Source organism: Entelurus aequoreus, linkage group LG07 (assembly GCF_033978785.1).
Source record: "Entelurus aequoreus isolate RoL-2023_Sb linkage group LG07, RoL_Eaeq_v1.1, whole genome shotgun sequence".
In the NCBI taxonomy this organism is placed as follows: domain Eukaryota; kingdom Metazoa; phylum Chordata; class Actinopteri; order Syngnathiformes; family Syngnathidae; genus Entelurus; species Entelurus aequoreus.
Genome location: NC_084737.1, coordinates 17252044 through 17269550, shown reverse-complemented (window position 1 = coordinate 17269550; position 17507 = coordinate 17252044). Strand labels below are relative to the sequence as shown.

General features: G+C 38.0%; 1 protein-coding gene across 2 annotated transcripts in view; it reads left to right on the top strand.

The window, feature by feature from the left end:
* The first annotated feature begins 2233 nt into the window (after positions 1–2233).
* nup210 (nucleoporin 210) overlaps positions 2234–17507 on the top strand; it is a 131079-nt gene continuing 115805 nt past the window's right edge. For both annotated transcript variants that reach the window (XM_062052741.1, XM_062052742.1), the window contains exons 1-2: positions 2234–2614; positions 6308–6447. In XM_062052741.1, the coding sequence (XP_061908725.1) occupies positions 2454–2614; positions 6308–6447 (301 nt within the window). In that variant the 5' untranslated portion in view covers positions 2234–2453. The remainder of the gene's footprint in view (positions 2615–6307; positions 6448–17507) is intronic.

Genomic DNA, 17507 nt, shown 5'->3' with positions numbered 1-17507 from the left:
TGGTTTGTTCTGTGTCGTGTTTGTGTCTCCTCTCAATTGCTCTGTTTATTGCAGTTCTGAGTGTTGCTGGGTCAGGTTTGGTTTTGGAATTGGATTGCATTGTTATGGTATTGCTGTGTATTGTTTTGTTGGATTGATTAATTAAAAAAATAAAATAAAATAAAATTTTTTAATAAATAATAAAAATTAAAAAAATATCGATTTTTAAAAAATGAGAATCGATTCTGAATCGCACAACGTGAGAATCGCGATTCGAATTCGAATAAATTTTTTCCCACACCCCTAATACATATACATCAGGGGTGTCCGGTGGCCATTTGCGGCCCGCAAGAAAGTTTTTAACGGCCCCACGGCACATTCTAAAAATATGATTAAAAAAAATGTAAAACATAAAAAGTGGTATAAAAGAGCAAACAGGTGAAATGTAACAAGAAAATGTTGCAATGTTTACTCTAATAACACAAAGCTGCCATGCAGGCTGTTTCTTTCTTTAAAACATAATAATGAATAAACGTCGTTATGAATTATTGACCTATTTAAGGCTCCAATTATGTCACATTAAATATTCCACTTTGAGATATTTTTTGGGGAAAATGTTGCGTATTTTGTGTTTGCCATATAAAAAACAGAGCTGTTTTTTTTTTTTTTTAAAGAAGGGCCTGAAACAAACAAACAAAAAACACAAACAACAATAAAACTTCTAATTGACGGAATGACCTGAAGCTGATCTCGAGATTATTGTGTTAAAAGTAAATAGTATAAAAAATGTATAGTATATTTTTTAACATTTTAATGAGTAGGACCCTTTTGGATCCCCAATAATTTTAGTGGGATTTTTTTTTGTGTGTGTCATTGCTCAAAAAATAAATAATGAATTAAAATCAATGTTGTTATGAGTTATTGACCTTTTTAAGGCTCCAATTATTGTATAATCTCAAATATTCCACTTGAAAATTTCATTGGGGGGAAAATATTGCATATTTGGTGTTTTTCCATAAAAAAAACCAAGGTTTTCTTTGACAGAAAGGGCACACAACTTAAATGTTTAAAACCGTTATATTGACAGATAGACGTAATGTTGATCTAGAGCAGGGATGTCCAAAGTGCGGCCCGGGGGCCATTTGCGGCCCGCAGCTAATTGCTTACCGGCCCGCCACACATTCTGCAAAAATTGCAAAATTGATAGTATTGCAATAATTAAAAAAAACATTTAAACAAGTGGAATGAGGTGAAATCTAACAAGAAAAAGTTGCAATGTTGACACAAAGCTGCCATGCAGGCTGTTTTTTTTCTTTTGTCTTTCTTTATTTGTCTTTTTTTTGCCATTGCTAAAAAAAAAAAGACAAAAAATCTATGTTATAATGAATTATTGACCTATTCAAGGCTCCAATTACTTCAAAAATGTCACTTTAAAATGTTTTATGTGGAAAAAATATTGCATATATTGTGTGGTTGCCATATATGTTTGGATCCCAAACATATTTAGTGGGATTTTATTAATATTTTCACTGATTTCTCAAAAATATTAAAGAATTAAAATCAATGGTGTCCTGCATTATTGATCTTTTAGAGCTCTAATTACTAAATACTGCATATTTCCAGTTTTGCTATAAAAAACAAAGTTGTCTTTGACAAAAAATCAACCTGAAGTTGATATAGAGATTTACTGTAAGCGTTAAATAAAATATAATAATACTAATTTGAGTTATTTTTTAAGTTTTAATGACTGAGACAATTTATGGTCCCCGGGAGCCCTAAAGGTTAAAAAAAAAATCCATATATTTTGTTATGGATTGAAAATGAAAAATATCAAAATGGCCCCCACATGCTTAAATTTTTCCGTGTGCGGCCCTCAGTTGAAAAAGTTTGGACATCCCTAATCTAGAGATTTAAACTTTGAATAATGATAATAATAATAATAATAATAATAATAATAATAATAATAATAATACTAAATAATGACACATTTTTATATATTTTTTTGACCAAAACCATTTGGGTTCACCGGGATCAAGCCTGAGTGGAGGCCTAAATGTATATATTTTATACATTTATTGTATTGGTTTTTAAAATAAAAAATATCAAAATGGCCCCCCGCTTGCTTTGATTTTTCAGTGTGCGGCCCTCAGTGGAAAAAGTTTGGACACCCCTGATATACATGTTTGACTTGAAAAGGGTGAATGAAGATGTGCGTGTCCCTTTAAGAAAACGCGTCACGCTACTGCACTGTGACGTCACCCCACTCCCGGCATGCTCCAAGTCCAATGGTTGCAAATGGCGGGTAGTCGGCATGTATTTAGCTAGTTTTGCGTCTTTTTTGAATATTTACTCCAATTGTTGTACTTTCCTGACAGATATCCACAGCGTCGATAATATTGTGCGGATAGAATAGTGTGAATAATTTGGGGTTTCTACGCTTTAATAATAAATGCCCTGTAATTCATTGCGCGGACATGTTTGACGTGAGAGAGTTTGCGCTGCTGTGTTTGTCATTAATGTTCATCTTTCACACTTCTCGCTCCTCCAAACTAAATATGCCCAAAGTGCTGCTGCCGCTCGCCAGAAGCACAAGAATCAACTTCACACTGGAAACCACTGAGGGTTGCTACAAATGGTGAGTCCGTAGTAAGCGTGCTTGCAGCGGAAGTGTCATATTTCATATCATATTCCGTGCCATATTTTTATGCTGCACGTGCTCAAAGTATTTATGCATCTGTCACTTTTTCTCTACAAAACATCTCTGGACAACTCTGCTGTATGTGTACCTTTTATAGGAACATTCACTGTCGTCACCTTTTATCCGTTTTTCATTTCCGTTAGATTCTTACTTCGCCACAAACCGGAAGTATTCTCTTCAGAACACTTTCTCATTCACAACCTTTCATTAGTTAGTGTCGTATATGAATAATTATATTCATACACATCACCGCCCAATGCACTTGCACTGGGTTGTTGGGCTCATTCATGTTTCAGGGCACAGGTGTCAAACTCATGTTCCGGGGGCCAGATCTGGCCCGCCGAACCATTTAATGTGGTCCACCACCTCATTTAATGTGTTTGACCACATCTTTTTATATTGTCCGCCACATCATTTAATGTGTTTCTCCACGTCTTTTTATAGTGTCCGCCACGTCAATTATGGTGGCCTGCCTCCTCATTTCTAATGGCCTGCCACATCATTTAATGTGTTCCACCATATCTTTTTCTACTGTCCACCATTTCATTTATAATCACCTGTCACATCATTTAATGTTCCACCACTTATTTTTTTTTACTGTCAGTCACATCATTTATATTGGCCTACCACATCATTTAATGTGTTCCACCACATCTTTTTATGCTGTCTGCCACATCATTTATAGTGGCCTGCCTCATCATTTATAATAGCCTACCATATCATTTAATGTTTTCCACCATATATTTTTCTATTGTCGGCCACATTATTTAATGTGTTCCACCACCTCTTCTTATAGTGGCCGCTACATCATTTATGGTGGCCTGCCTCGTAATTTATAAATGGCCTACCACGTCATTTAATGTGTTCCACCATATCTTTTTCTATTGTACGCCACATACCGTAATTTCCGGACTATAAGCCGCTACTTTTTCCCCTCGTTCTGGTCCCTGCGGCTTATACAAGGGTGCGGCTTATTTACGGCCTGTTCTTCGCCGACACCGACGAAGAGGATTTCGGTGGTTTTAGTACGCAGGAGGAAGACGATGACACAATGATTAAAGACTGACTTTTATGGTTATTTTGATAACGTACAGGCGAGCACTTTGTATTACTTTGCACCGTTGTATTATTTGTACTCTGCACGAATGCTGTTCGCCATGTCAAAGATGTGAAAGTTTGATTGAATGATTGAAAGATTTATTGTTAATAGATGGGACGCTTTGCGTTCCCAAACAGTCATCTCTGTCCCGACAATCCCCTCCGTGGTAGCAGGAACCCCTATATACTACGCTAATTACACATCAAAACCCTGCGGCTTATAGTCGGGTGCGGCTTATATATGGAGCAACCTGTATTTTCCCCTAAATTTAGCTGGTGCGGCTTATAGTCAGGTGCGGCTTATAGTCCGGAAATTACGGTAATTGATCGTGGCCTGCCACATCATTTAATGTGTTCCACCATATCTTTTAATGTTGTCCGCCCCATCATTTATATTGGCCCACCAAATCATTTAATGTGTTCCACCATATCTTTTTCTATTGTCCGCCATATCATTTATAGTTGCCTACCACATCATTTAATGTGTTCCACCATATCTTTTTCTATTGTCCGCCATATCATTTATCGTGACCTACCACATCATTTAATGTGTTCCACCATATCTTTTTCTATTGTCTGCCACATCATTTATAGTGACCTGCCACATCATTTAACGTGTTCCACCACATCTTTTCATATTGTCCGCCATTTCATTTATAATCGCCTGTCACATCATTTAATGTTCCACCACTTATTTTTTTTTACTGTCAGTCACATAATTTATAGTGGCCTACCACATAATTTAATGTGTTCCACCACATATTTTTATACTGTCAGTCACATCATTTATAGTCGCCTACCACATCATTTAATGTGTTCCACCACATATTTTTATACTGTCAGTCACATCATTTATCGAGGCCTGCCTCATCATTTATAATTGCCTGCCACAACATTTAATGTGTTCCACGACATCTTTTTATATTGTCCGCCACATAATTTATGGTGGCCCGCCACATCATTTCTAATGGCCTGTCACATCATTTCTAATGGCCTGCCATATCATTTAATGTGTTCCACCATATATTTTTCTATTGTCGGCCACGTTATTTAATTTGTTCCACCACCTCTTCTTATAGTGGCAGCCACATCATTTATTGTGGCCTGCTTCGTAATTTATAAATGGCCTACCACGTCATTTAATGTGTTCCACCATATCTTTTTCTATTGTCCGCAATATCATTTAGTGTGGCCTGCCACATCATTTAAGGTGTTCCACCACATATTTTTAAACTGTCAGTCACATCATTTATAGTGGCCTGCCTCATCATTTATAATCGCCTGTCACATCATTTTATGTGTTCCACCATATCTTTTTATGCTGTCCGCCACATCATTTATATTGACCTGCCTCATCATTTCTAATGGCCTGCCGTATCATTTAATGTGTTCCACCATATCATTTTCTATTTTCCGTCATATCATTTACAGTGGCGTACCACTTCATTTAATGTGTTCCACCATATCTTTTAATATTGTCCGCCCATCATTTATAGTGGACTGCCACATCATTTAATGTGTTCCACCACATCTTTTCATATTGTCCGCCACATAATTTATTGTGGCCTGCCTCATCATTTAGTGTGTTCCACCCCATCTTTTTATGCTGTTCGCCACATCATTTATATTGGCCTGCCTCATCATTTAATGTGTTCCGCCATATCATTTTCTATTTTCCGCCATATCATTTACAGTGGCGTACCACTTCATTTAATGTGTTCCACCATATCTTTTAATATTGTCCGCCCATCATTTATAGTGGCCTGCCACATCATTTAATGTGTTCCACCACATCTTTTCATATTGTCCGCCCATCATTTATAGTGGCCTGCCACATCATTTAATGTGTTCCACCACATCTTTTTATGCTGTCCACCACATCTTTTATTTTGGCCTGCCTCATCATTTATAATACCCTACCACATCATTTAATGTGTTCCACCATATATTTTTCTATTGTCTGCCACGTCATTTATTGTGGCCTGCCTCATCATTTATAATAGCCTACCACATCATTTAATGTGTTCCACCATATCTTTTCATATTGTCCGCCCATCATTTATAGTGGCCTGCCACATCATTTAATGTGTTCCACCACATCTTTTTATGCTGTCCACCACATCTTTTATTTTGGCCTGCCTCATCATTTATAATACCCTACCACATCATTTAATGTGTTCCACCATATATTTTTCTATTGTCCGCCACGTCATTTATTGTGGCCGACCACATCATTTAATGTGTTCTACCACATCTTTTCATATTGTCCGCCACATAATTTATTGTGGCCTGCCTCATCATTTAATGTGTTCCACCACATCTTTTTATACTGTCTGCCAAAACATTGTTGTGTGATATTTTCTTAAGTTTTGGCAGTACTTTGAGGCATGATTATTGCGTCAATATGGAATAACAAGATAGTAGAGAAGGAGCTTCAAGTTTTATATATTCAGTGTACATTCTTTATCCAAATGATGAAAGTGAGGATGACTAGAGCTGCCTTACCAGAGTTCTCTTGTCATGTTCTTGCAGGACTTCAACACGGCCAGAAGTAGCAAGCGTCCAGCCTTTGGATGAAGACATCAGTCGCGGCTGCTCCAGGAAAGCAGTTCTCCAAGCTCTGTCCAGTCAGCCCTCCAGACGGACCAGCATCATTCTGGCTGAAGATGTCGGTAGGTGTCAATAAACACACCTGTCGTTCAGCTCAGGGGTGTGATTTGTCTGTTTTTCCCCCAGATTTATTTAGGCAAAAATGGTCGTTGTCTATAGATATGGGATGATAATCAATCGCACGATTGATACAATCCATCATCCATCATTTTTATGTCCCTAAGGAGCAGGAGAAAAATATATGAAATGTCAACATTTTTATCTTAACCTCTAAAGGCCTTAGTGGCCACATGCGTGGACAGCACCTTTTAGCTCTTATTTCCAAAATTGTGTACACTACTGAATTGGGGTCTTATGTCGACATATGGACGCTTATACTGCTATCTGGTGGTGTCAGAAGACTATAGCATACAATGGAATTTGGAAAAAAAAGTGTAAAAATAAACATTTGCATGTCACTACACATGAAGTACACGTTTGTGCACTTATGGACTAAGTAAATCATATTAAAAGATGATTTGTAATTGTTATTCTAATTCGGGTCCAATAAGCCCAAATAGCAAAGAGAACGCAGTGTTTCCCATAAACAGCCAAGATACCTGTGGGGGCGTGGCTATGGGCGTGGTCACCACGACATCATCGAGTAATTTGCATAATTTACTACAATGATATGATTTTCTCTAAAAAGGTTCAAAAAATGTATACTTACTAATTAATAATAACAGGGTTTTTTTAAACGTCCATCCATCCATCCATCCATTTTACAATATAATTACAACACTTTATGTACATATTTATATACAGATTTGAACAATAAGTTATTCACTGAAATATATTTATTAATTGTGGTTCTTACAAAAAATATATCTTATAAAATATAAAAGCTAAAATGTCTCTTAAAGCTCTGCCCCTTTAATTAGTGCATACTAAATAATTTAACTTTAGCCTACTACTACAACCATATTATTTACCAGCAACATAAAGTGAAACAGAGGCAGAGGTGTCCTGCCACAGTCAGTAACAAATAAACAGAAAACAGTAGTGGTCAAATACAAATAAGGCAACAAGAGAAGTATCCTACACTTCTCTTTTGTAAAGTAAATCTGAACAGCCTATATGGGCATCTACATCCACTTTATGATTTGCCTGAGAAGCTGGACAGGACAAAAAATAAATAAATATTTTTTTATTTGTGGCGGACGTAATTCTTTCGTGGCGGGCCGCCACAAATAAATGAAAGTGTGGGAAACACTGGAAATAAAAAAAAACATGTAAACAAACAGCTTGGGCCTTAAGAAGTTAAATGTTCCTCTGGTTATAATCCCCTCAAGTAAAGGAAACGTCAAGACAAGCATGGAAAACAGACACTGAATGTAAACAAAATACAAAACCCAAAACCAGTGAAGTTGGCACGTTGTGTAAATCGTAAATAAAAACAGAATACAATGATTTGCAAATACTTTTCAACCTATATTCAATTGAATAGACTCAGGGTTCATACGGGTGCTTAAAAGCCTTGAAAATGCTTGGATTTTATTATTGTGTTTTCAAGATTGGAAAAATGCTTGAATTTTGGGTGAAGTGCTTGGAAATGTTCATCATATTTCTGGGCTGCCTGACACAATAGGCTTATTATAAAATGGAAAAAAATAGAAAACGTTTCTGTAGCGGCGAACAGCTGTCTCGTCAGCTGATGCGCGAGCTCGCAACTGCGACAGCCTGGCAACCAGCCAAACCCCACTTAATTAAATTGTATTTCATTGTAGAGCACATCCGCACCCCTATTCACCTAGGCGACCCCAGGTAAGGTATATAATTCGACATTAGTTCGACCAGTCGGCTTATATGATCCGAGCCAATCTCGCAGGTATAGCGGGGCACGCTCCCATTTCGTCTGCCGGTGCGCGAACCCGTTAATTAGTCAGCTGTGTCAAATCAGGCAGAACAAAAGACGCCACCGCAGAACGGAAAAAAGTTTAGTTCCTTACAGAGAACCCAGAGTTGTGCCAAAAGTGTACCAAAAGCTGAACAGACAGCCGATAAGATCGCACTTTGTATCTGTTGCGCTGGTGAGATGTGGGGCGGGGGGGAAGTTGTGTGCATTTAGCGTGCTTAGTCTGGAGGCTAAATACTCACTGTGTTTGGTGTAACGGTTGGCTGGTAAGGAAGGCTTGATGTATATTCTTTGGTTAGTCTGATAAATGTTGTAGCAGTTCGCTTCAACAGGAGGGTGAAGTCGCCCAATTTAAAGTGTTGGATTTAACTGTGCTGGATCATTGCCTGCTAGTGAGATCATAGGATAAACGGGGCATTTTTCTACCGGTTGACAGCGGTTAAGATTGAGTGTTTCACTGCTAAATTAATAATACATTTATACTGGATATGGGTTTTAAATGTGTATCTAAAACAGGGGAAATAGGTGGTTAGTTGGTTAGGTATTTATGTATTTACGTATTGGGTTTTCTGCTGCATTAATCTATTGTGTTCCTGGGGTTGAATGTATTTTATATATATCTTGGTGCATTTACATTGAGACAATTTATTTAAAAACTGCTTTAACTTAAAGGGAAAAAAATAGTCAATTTTCTTGCACTTGTTTAAAGGCCTACTGAAACCCACTACTACCGACCACGCAGTCTGATAGTTTATATATCAATGATGAAATCTTAACATTGCAACACATGCCAATATGGCCGGGTTAACTTATAAAGTGCAATTTTAAATTTCCAGGGAAATATCCGGTTGAAAACGTCTCGGTATGATGACGTTTGCGTGTGACGTCACGGAGTGAACAGAAGTATTGGCACACCATTGTGTCCCAATACAAACAGCTCTGTTTTCATCGAAAAATTCCACAGTATTCTGGACATCTGTGTTGGTGAATCTTTTGCAATTTGTTTAATGAACAATGAAGACTGCAAAGAAGAAAGTTGTAGGTGGGATCGGTGTATTAGCGGCGGACTATGGCAACACAACCAGGAGGACTGAGAGATGGATAGCAGACGCGCTAGCCGCCGAACTCACCTTAACTTCCTCCATCTCCGGGCCGCCGACCGCATCTGTGATCGGGTGAAGTCCTTCGTCGCACCGTCGATTGCTGGAACGCAGGTGAGCACGGGTGTTGATGAGCAGATGAGGGCTGGCTGGCGTAGGTGGATAGCTAATGTTTTTAGCATAGCTCTGTGAGGTCCGGTTGCTAAGTTAGCTTCAATGGCGTCGTTAGCAACAGCATTGTTAACCTTCGCCAGGCTGGAAAGCATTAACTGTGTAGTTACAGGTCCATGGTTTAATAGTATTGTTGAATTTCTATCTATCCTTCCAGTCAGGGGTTTATTTCTTTTGTTTCTATATGCAGTTTAGCACGATGCTATCACGTTAGCTCCGTAGCTAAAGTGTTTCGCCGATGTATTGTCGTGGAGATAAAAGTCACTGTGAATGTCCATTTCGCGTTCTCGTTTCTCATTTTCAAGAGCATATAGTATCCGAGGTGGTTTAAAATACAAATCCGTGATCCACAATAGAAAAAGGAGAGCGTGTGAAATCCAATGAGCCAGCTTGTACCTAAGTTACGGTCAGAGCGAAGAAAGATATGTTTTGCACTGCATTCTAGTCCTTCACTCTAACGTTCCTCATCCACAAATCTTTCATCCTCGCTCAAATTAATGGGGTAATCGTCGCTTTCTCGGTCCGAATCGCTCTAGCTGCATTGTAAACAATGGGGAAATGTGAGGAGCCCTTCAACCTGTGACGTCACGCTACTTCCGGTACAGGCAAGGCTTTTTTTATCAGCGACCAAAAGTTGCAACTTTATCGTCGATGTTCTCTACTAAATCCTTTCAGCAAAAATATGGCAATATCGCGAAATGATCAAGTATGACACATAGAATGGATCTGCCTTCCCCGTTTCAATAACAAAAATTCATTTCAATAGACCTTTAATGGTTAAGGGTTTGATAGCCTAATTAATCATTGTAATTTATTATGGGATAGATACTTGGTTGATTTTTTACAACATGTTAATCTTGTGGTGTTTTGTCTTTCATGGTTTTTCACCTAAAAAGACTGCTAAACAAGATTGGAAAAAGACTAAAAAGAAAAAAGAAGCAGTTTCTTCCTTTGGAGAAACTGTTGCAAACTAAAGGAAAAATAAAAGGAAAGAAATAACGGTCTGGTCTTTTGTGTGAAATCCAGAATGTGGGATAAGCACAGCATAGAAGCAAAACACTTGACGGTTTCCTTAAAAATGAAAGCTACACGCTTGATCTGTTAGCTTTGCACGAGCCCTTACATTAGGTGGTTGTCATGCCAGATTGTGTCGCCCACAAGAGGACAGGAGAGGAGGGCGGTTGTCATTTTAATGAACATTGGATGGAAAATGACAAACTTTGGATAAAACGTGGACCAAATCCACGTGTAGCCTGCTGAAAAGTATGCAAAAAGGAAATCCAGCTTTTCGCAATTGGAGAGTTGGCTCTCTCCAGTCATATGATATGTAAGCCACAGAGATTACTAGCCTTACAAGTTAATTAACATCAGCTAAAGTTTTGTTTTCTAACATTTTGGTATATGCTAGACCTAAACTGTGAGATCAGCGCTAGATTACATGTTAATTATGGACCGTTATTACGAGCTATGAAAGGAAAAAAAGGTTAGGTTCAATGTTAGGCTTAGGTTTTAGCAGATTTTCCGTATTTTTCCTACAGACAGCATTTGGTGACCTCAAACAACAAGGCTATGGATTGATTCACACTGGTTTTCTCCTTTTGAAGGGTACTGGAAAAACTGGAAAATGTATCTTGAAAGTCCTTAAAGGCCTACTGAAACCCACTACTACCGACCACGCAGTCTGATAGTTTATATATCAATGATGAAATCTTAACATTATAACACATGCCAATACGGCCGGGTTAACTTATAAAGTGACATTTTAAATTTGCCGCTAAACTTCCGGTTCGAAACGCCTCTGAGGATGACGTATGCGCGTGACGTAGCCCGGGGAACACGGGTATGCCTTCCACATTGAAGCCAATACGAAAAAGCTCTGTTTTCATTTCATAATTCCACAGTATTCTGGACATCTGTGTTCGTAAATCTGTTGCAATTATGTTCATTGCATTATGGAGAAAGAAGCTGAGCAAGCAAAGAAGAAAGTTGTCGGTGCGAAACGGACGTATTTTTCGAATGAAGTCAGCAACAACAGTACACAGCCGGCGCGTCTTTGTTTACATTCCCGAAAGATGCAGTCAAGATGGAAGAACTCGGATAACAGAGACTCTAACCAGGAGGACTTTTGACTTCGATACACAGACGCCTGTAGAGAACTGGGACAACACAGACTCTTACCAGGATTACTTTGATTTGGATGACAAAGACGCAGACGTGCTACCGTGAGTATGCAGCTTTGGCTTCTAAACATTTGATCGCTTGACCGTATGTGCGCAACTTTTTTTTTGCGTATGTACGTAACTTTTTTAAAATATATAAGCTTTATGAACCTTGGGTTAGGTGAACGGTCTTTTGGGCTGAGTGATTGTGTGTGTTGATCAGGTGTTTGAATTGTATTGGCGTGTTCTATGGAGCTAGGAGCTAGCATAGGAGCTAGGAGTTAGCATAACAAAGACGTAGGTGTTTTTATGCAGGATTAATTTGTGTCATATTAAATATAAGCCTGGTTGTGTTGTGGCTAATAGAGTAAATATATGTCTTGTGTTTATTTACTGTTTTAGTCATTCCCAGCTGAATACCAGGTACCGTGAGTATGCAGCCTTGGCTGCTAAACATTTGATAGCTTGACCGTATGTGCGCGTCACGTACGTAACTTTTTAAAAATATATAAGCTTTATGAACCTTGGGTTAGGTGAACGGTCTTTTGGGCTGAGTGATTGTGTGTGTTGATCAGGTGTTTGAATTGTATTGGCGCGTTCTATGGAGCTAGGAGCTAGCAGAGGAGCTAGGAGCTAGCATAACAAACACGTAGGTGTTTTTATGCAGGATTAATTTGTGGCATATTAAATATAAGCCTGGTTGTGTTGTGGCTAATAGAGTATATATATGTCTTGTGTTTATTTACTGTTGTAGTCATTCCCAGCTGAATATCAGGTCACCCCCGGCTCTCACAGCATCTTCCCTATCTGAATAGCTTCAACTCCCCACTAGTCCTTCACTTGCACTTTACTCATCCACAAATCTTTCATCCTCGCTCAAATTAATGGGGAAATTGTCGCTTTCTCGGTCCGAATCTCTCTCACTTCATGCGGCCATCATTGTAAACAATAGGGAACTTTGCGTATATGTTCAATTGACTACGTCACGCTACTTCCGGTAGGGGCAAGCCTTTTTTTATCAGATACCAAAAGTTGCGATCTTTATCGTCGTTGTTCTATACTAAATCCTTTCAGCAAAAATATGGCAATATCGCGAAATGATCAAGTATGACACATAGAATAGATCTGCTATCCCCGTTTAAATAAAAAAAATTCATTTCAGTAGGCCTTTAAAAAGTGCTTGAATTTGGCCATGGAAAAGGTGTACGAACCCTGTAGACTGCAAAGACAAGATACTTAACGTTCAAACTGGTAAACTTTGTCATTTATTTTTGTCAAATATTAGCTCATTTGGAGTTTGATGCCTGCAACATGTTTCAAAAAAGCTGGCACGAGTGGCGAAAAAGACTGAAAAAAGTTAAGGAATGCTCCTCAAACACTTATTTGGAACATCCCACAAGTGTACAGGCTAATTGGGAACAAGTGTGGTGCTATGATTGGGTACAAAAGCAGCTTCCATGAAATGCTCAGTCATTCACAAACAAGGATGGGGCGAGGGTCACCACTTTGTCAACAAATGCCTGAGCAAATTGTCGAACAGTTTAAGAAAAACATTTCTCAACCAGCTATTGCAAGGAATTCAGGGATTTCACCATCTACGGTCCGTGATATCATCAAAAGGTTCAGAGAATCTGGAGAAATCACTGTACGAAAGCAGCAAGGCTGAAAACCAACACTGAATGCCCATGACCTTCGATCCCTCAGGCGGTACTGCATCAAAAATCGACATCAGTGTGTAAAGGATATCACTACATGGGCTCACGAACACTTCAGAAAACCACTGTCAGTAACTACAGTTGGTGTAAGTGCAAGTTAAAACTCTACTATGCAAAGCCATTTATCAACAATACCCAGAAACGCCACAGGCTTTGCTGGACCCGAGCTCATCTAAGATGGACTGATGCAAAGTGGAAAAGTGTTCTGTGGTCTGACGAGTCCACATTTCAAATTGTTTTTGGAAACTGTGGACGCCGTGTCCTACAGACCAAAGAGGAAAAGAACCATCCGGACTGTTCTAGGCGCAAAGTTCAAAAGCCAGCATCTGTGATGGTATGGGGGTGTATTAGTGCCCAAGGCATGGGTAACTTACACATCTGTGAAGGCACCATTAATGCTGAAAGGTACATACAGATTTTGGAGCAACATATGTTGCCATCCAAGCAACGTTATCATGGACGCCCCTGCTTATTTCAGCAAGACAATGCCAAGCCACACGTTACAACAGCGTGGCTTCATAGTAAAAGAGTGCGGGTACTAGACTGGCCTGCCTGTAGTCCAGACCTGTTTCCCATTGAAAATGTGTGGTGCATTATGAAGCCTAAAATACCACAATGGAGACCCCCGGACTGTTGAACAACTTAAGCTGTACATCAAGCAAGAATGGGAAAGAATTCCACCTGAAAAGCTTCAAAAATTGGTTTCCTCAGTTCCCAAACATTTACTGAGTGCTGTTAAAAGGAAAGGCCATGTAACACAGTGGTAAAAATGCCCCTGTGCCAACTTTTTTGCAATGTGTTGCTGCCATTAAATCCTAAGTTTTTTTTTATTGTATTCTGTTTTTATTTACGAATTACACAACGTGCCAACTTCACTGGTTTTGGGTTTTGTAGTAAAATCCATTAAACACTTAACAATAAGCTCTTAAAAATAAGAATATGCAAGAAATGCTTCTTAAAGTGTTAGAAAATTGTGCAGTGTGAAAATGTAAACATAGAGAAACCTGAGAAGAACTATTTTCTGCAGAATTAGTGGCAGGAAGTTACAGCTGTGCTCTAAGGTGGTGTGGTATTAGCGGTCTTGCCTTGCATCATTTACAGACCACATTGGTCCGACTACGGTCCCTTTGGAAACATCCAAAAACTTCTTCATTTGGACTTTCTTTTCTCACTCCATGCAAAGAATCAAGCAAACTTGATAGTTGATACTGTCACCTGATTGGCTGTTGGCGTGTCACTCCCACAGATCAGTGATCACTTCCTGCGTTGCTCGGTTACCAGAGAGCCTTTGTTCATGCAACCATGCTTCCATACTTCCGCTCTCTTTCCACAAAGAAGAGAAAAAAACCCAACACATTTTTTATTAATATCGATTACGTGTCCTTCCCTATATATATATATATATATATATATATATATATATATATATATATATATATATATATATATATATATATATATATATATATATATATATATATATATATATATATGTATGTGTATGTGTATATATATATTTATATATATATTTATATATATATGTGTATGTGTATATATATATATGTATATATGTATGTGTATATATATATATGTATATATGTATGTGTATATATATATATATGTATGTGTGGGAAAAATCACAAGACTAGTTCATCTCTACAGGCCTGTTTCATGAGGGGTTTCCCTCAATCATCAGGATATTTTAATAGAAGCATTCACATACCATGGTTTATATAGGGCACAAAACGGGTAGGTACAGGCAGGCGTAGGAGCGTGGTGATTGGCTCATGTGTTACCTAGGAGGTGTTTCCTTCTGTAACGGCATGCTGATACGATTTCGCTGCGCTTGTTGAGGGATGACAGGTCTGGACGGTATATAATAAACAGTCTCTCTTTTAACCATAGGTTGCATCTTTTATTACCACTGTTGTAAGGTGTGCTGGATGCAATAATTTGCCACCTTACAACAGTGGTAATAAAAGATGTAACCTATGCTTAAAAGAGAAACTGTTTATTATATACCGTCCAGACCTGTCATCCCTCAACAAGTGCAGCGAAATCGTATCAGCATGCCGTCACAGAAGGAAACACCTCCTAGGTAACACATGAGCCAATCACCACGCCCCTACGCCGGCCTGTACCTACCCGTTCTGTGCCCTATATAAACCATGGTATGTGAATGCTTCTATTAAAATCTCCTGATGATTGAGGGAAACCCCTCATGAAACAGGCCTGTAGAGATGATATAGTCTTGTGATTTTTCCTACACATACATATTACGCTCTACCACGGTATCGAGCACTATTTTTTTGGATAATCTAATTAAGACACACATATATATATATATATATATATATATATATATATATATATATATATATATATATATATATATATATATATATATATATATACTGATATCATCTTATCGTCCAGCCCTACACACGCATGTCCAAGCCAGCCTCGTAATTTAATCAACATTGGTCAACTCTACAGTTTTTAGGTTGTTCCAGTGAAGGCAGGTCGAAGGTCTGTCCCTTATTTTCTCCGGTGTGGCGTCACATTGAGGTGATTAACAGTGATGTTAGGATTTCAATGCCTCAATCGTCGGCGATATTAACATTTAAAAAATAGGCTCCGTTGCATATCAAATCAAACACTTTCCGTGGTGGCAGAGGAGCAACAGCAGCTGCGATTGAAGTCCTGCGTATCTGTACCCGCCCACACCAGAGGCCACATTGTGTATGGGCACAGAGCTCCATGACCGGCCGGCATTAACCAACTTTTCTGGGGTTTCTGCGCAATAATCAAAATGATAATTCCTTGCACTGTTTGCAGTTCTTTTTTCAACGTTGTCACCCAAAGATGTTATATGATACACATTTTTGTTCCTCCCAAATCTTACCTATATTCAGTTCAAGTAGATTTTTGTGTGTGTGTGCATATATTTTAGGGATGTAACGGTATTAAAATCTCACGATATGCCTTTATCACATTATTAAGGCACAGGTGCCATATTATTGAGGAATAAACACACTTACTGTAATTGAACACAAACATAATGACTGGTATACACACTTAATACATAATGAATGGTATACACACATAATAAGTAAGGACCTGTATAGACACATAATACATAATGGCTGGTATGCACACACAATACATAGTGAATGGTATATACACACAATATATAATGACTTGTATATACACATAATAAATAATGACTGGTATACACACATAATGCATAATGCCTGGTATAGACACATAATAAGTAAGGACCTGTATACCGTAGATGCATAATACATAATGGCTGGTATGCACACATAATACATAATGACTGGTATATACCACATAATATATAATGTCTTGTATAGACACATGATAAATAATGACTGGTATACACGTATAGTACATAATGACTGGTATACCCACACAATGCATAATGACTGGTATAGACATGTAATACATAATGATTGGTATACAGTTATAGTACATAATGACTGGTATACACACATAACACATAATGATTGGTATACATGTATAATACATAATGAATGGCATGGACACATAATACATAATGACGGGTATAGACGTAATACATAATGATTGGTGTACACGTATTGTGCATAATAACTGGTATACACTCATAATACATAATGATTGGTATACAGGTATAGTACATCACAACTGGTATACACACATAATACATAATGATTGGTATACAGGTATAGTACATAATGACTGGTATACACACATAATACATAATTGGTATGCATGAATAATACATAATGACTGGTATACACATACATAATGACTGGTATACACACAATACATAATGACTGGTATATACACATAATAAATAATGACTGGTATACACAGATAATACATAATGATTGGTATACATGTATAATACATAATGACTGGTATAGACACATAATACATCGTGACTGGTATACACACAAATAACTTAATGACCCAATAAGCACACTTACTGTAATTGAACACATACATAATGACTGGTATATACACATAATAAATAATGACTGGTATACACAGATAATACATAATGACTGGTATATA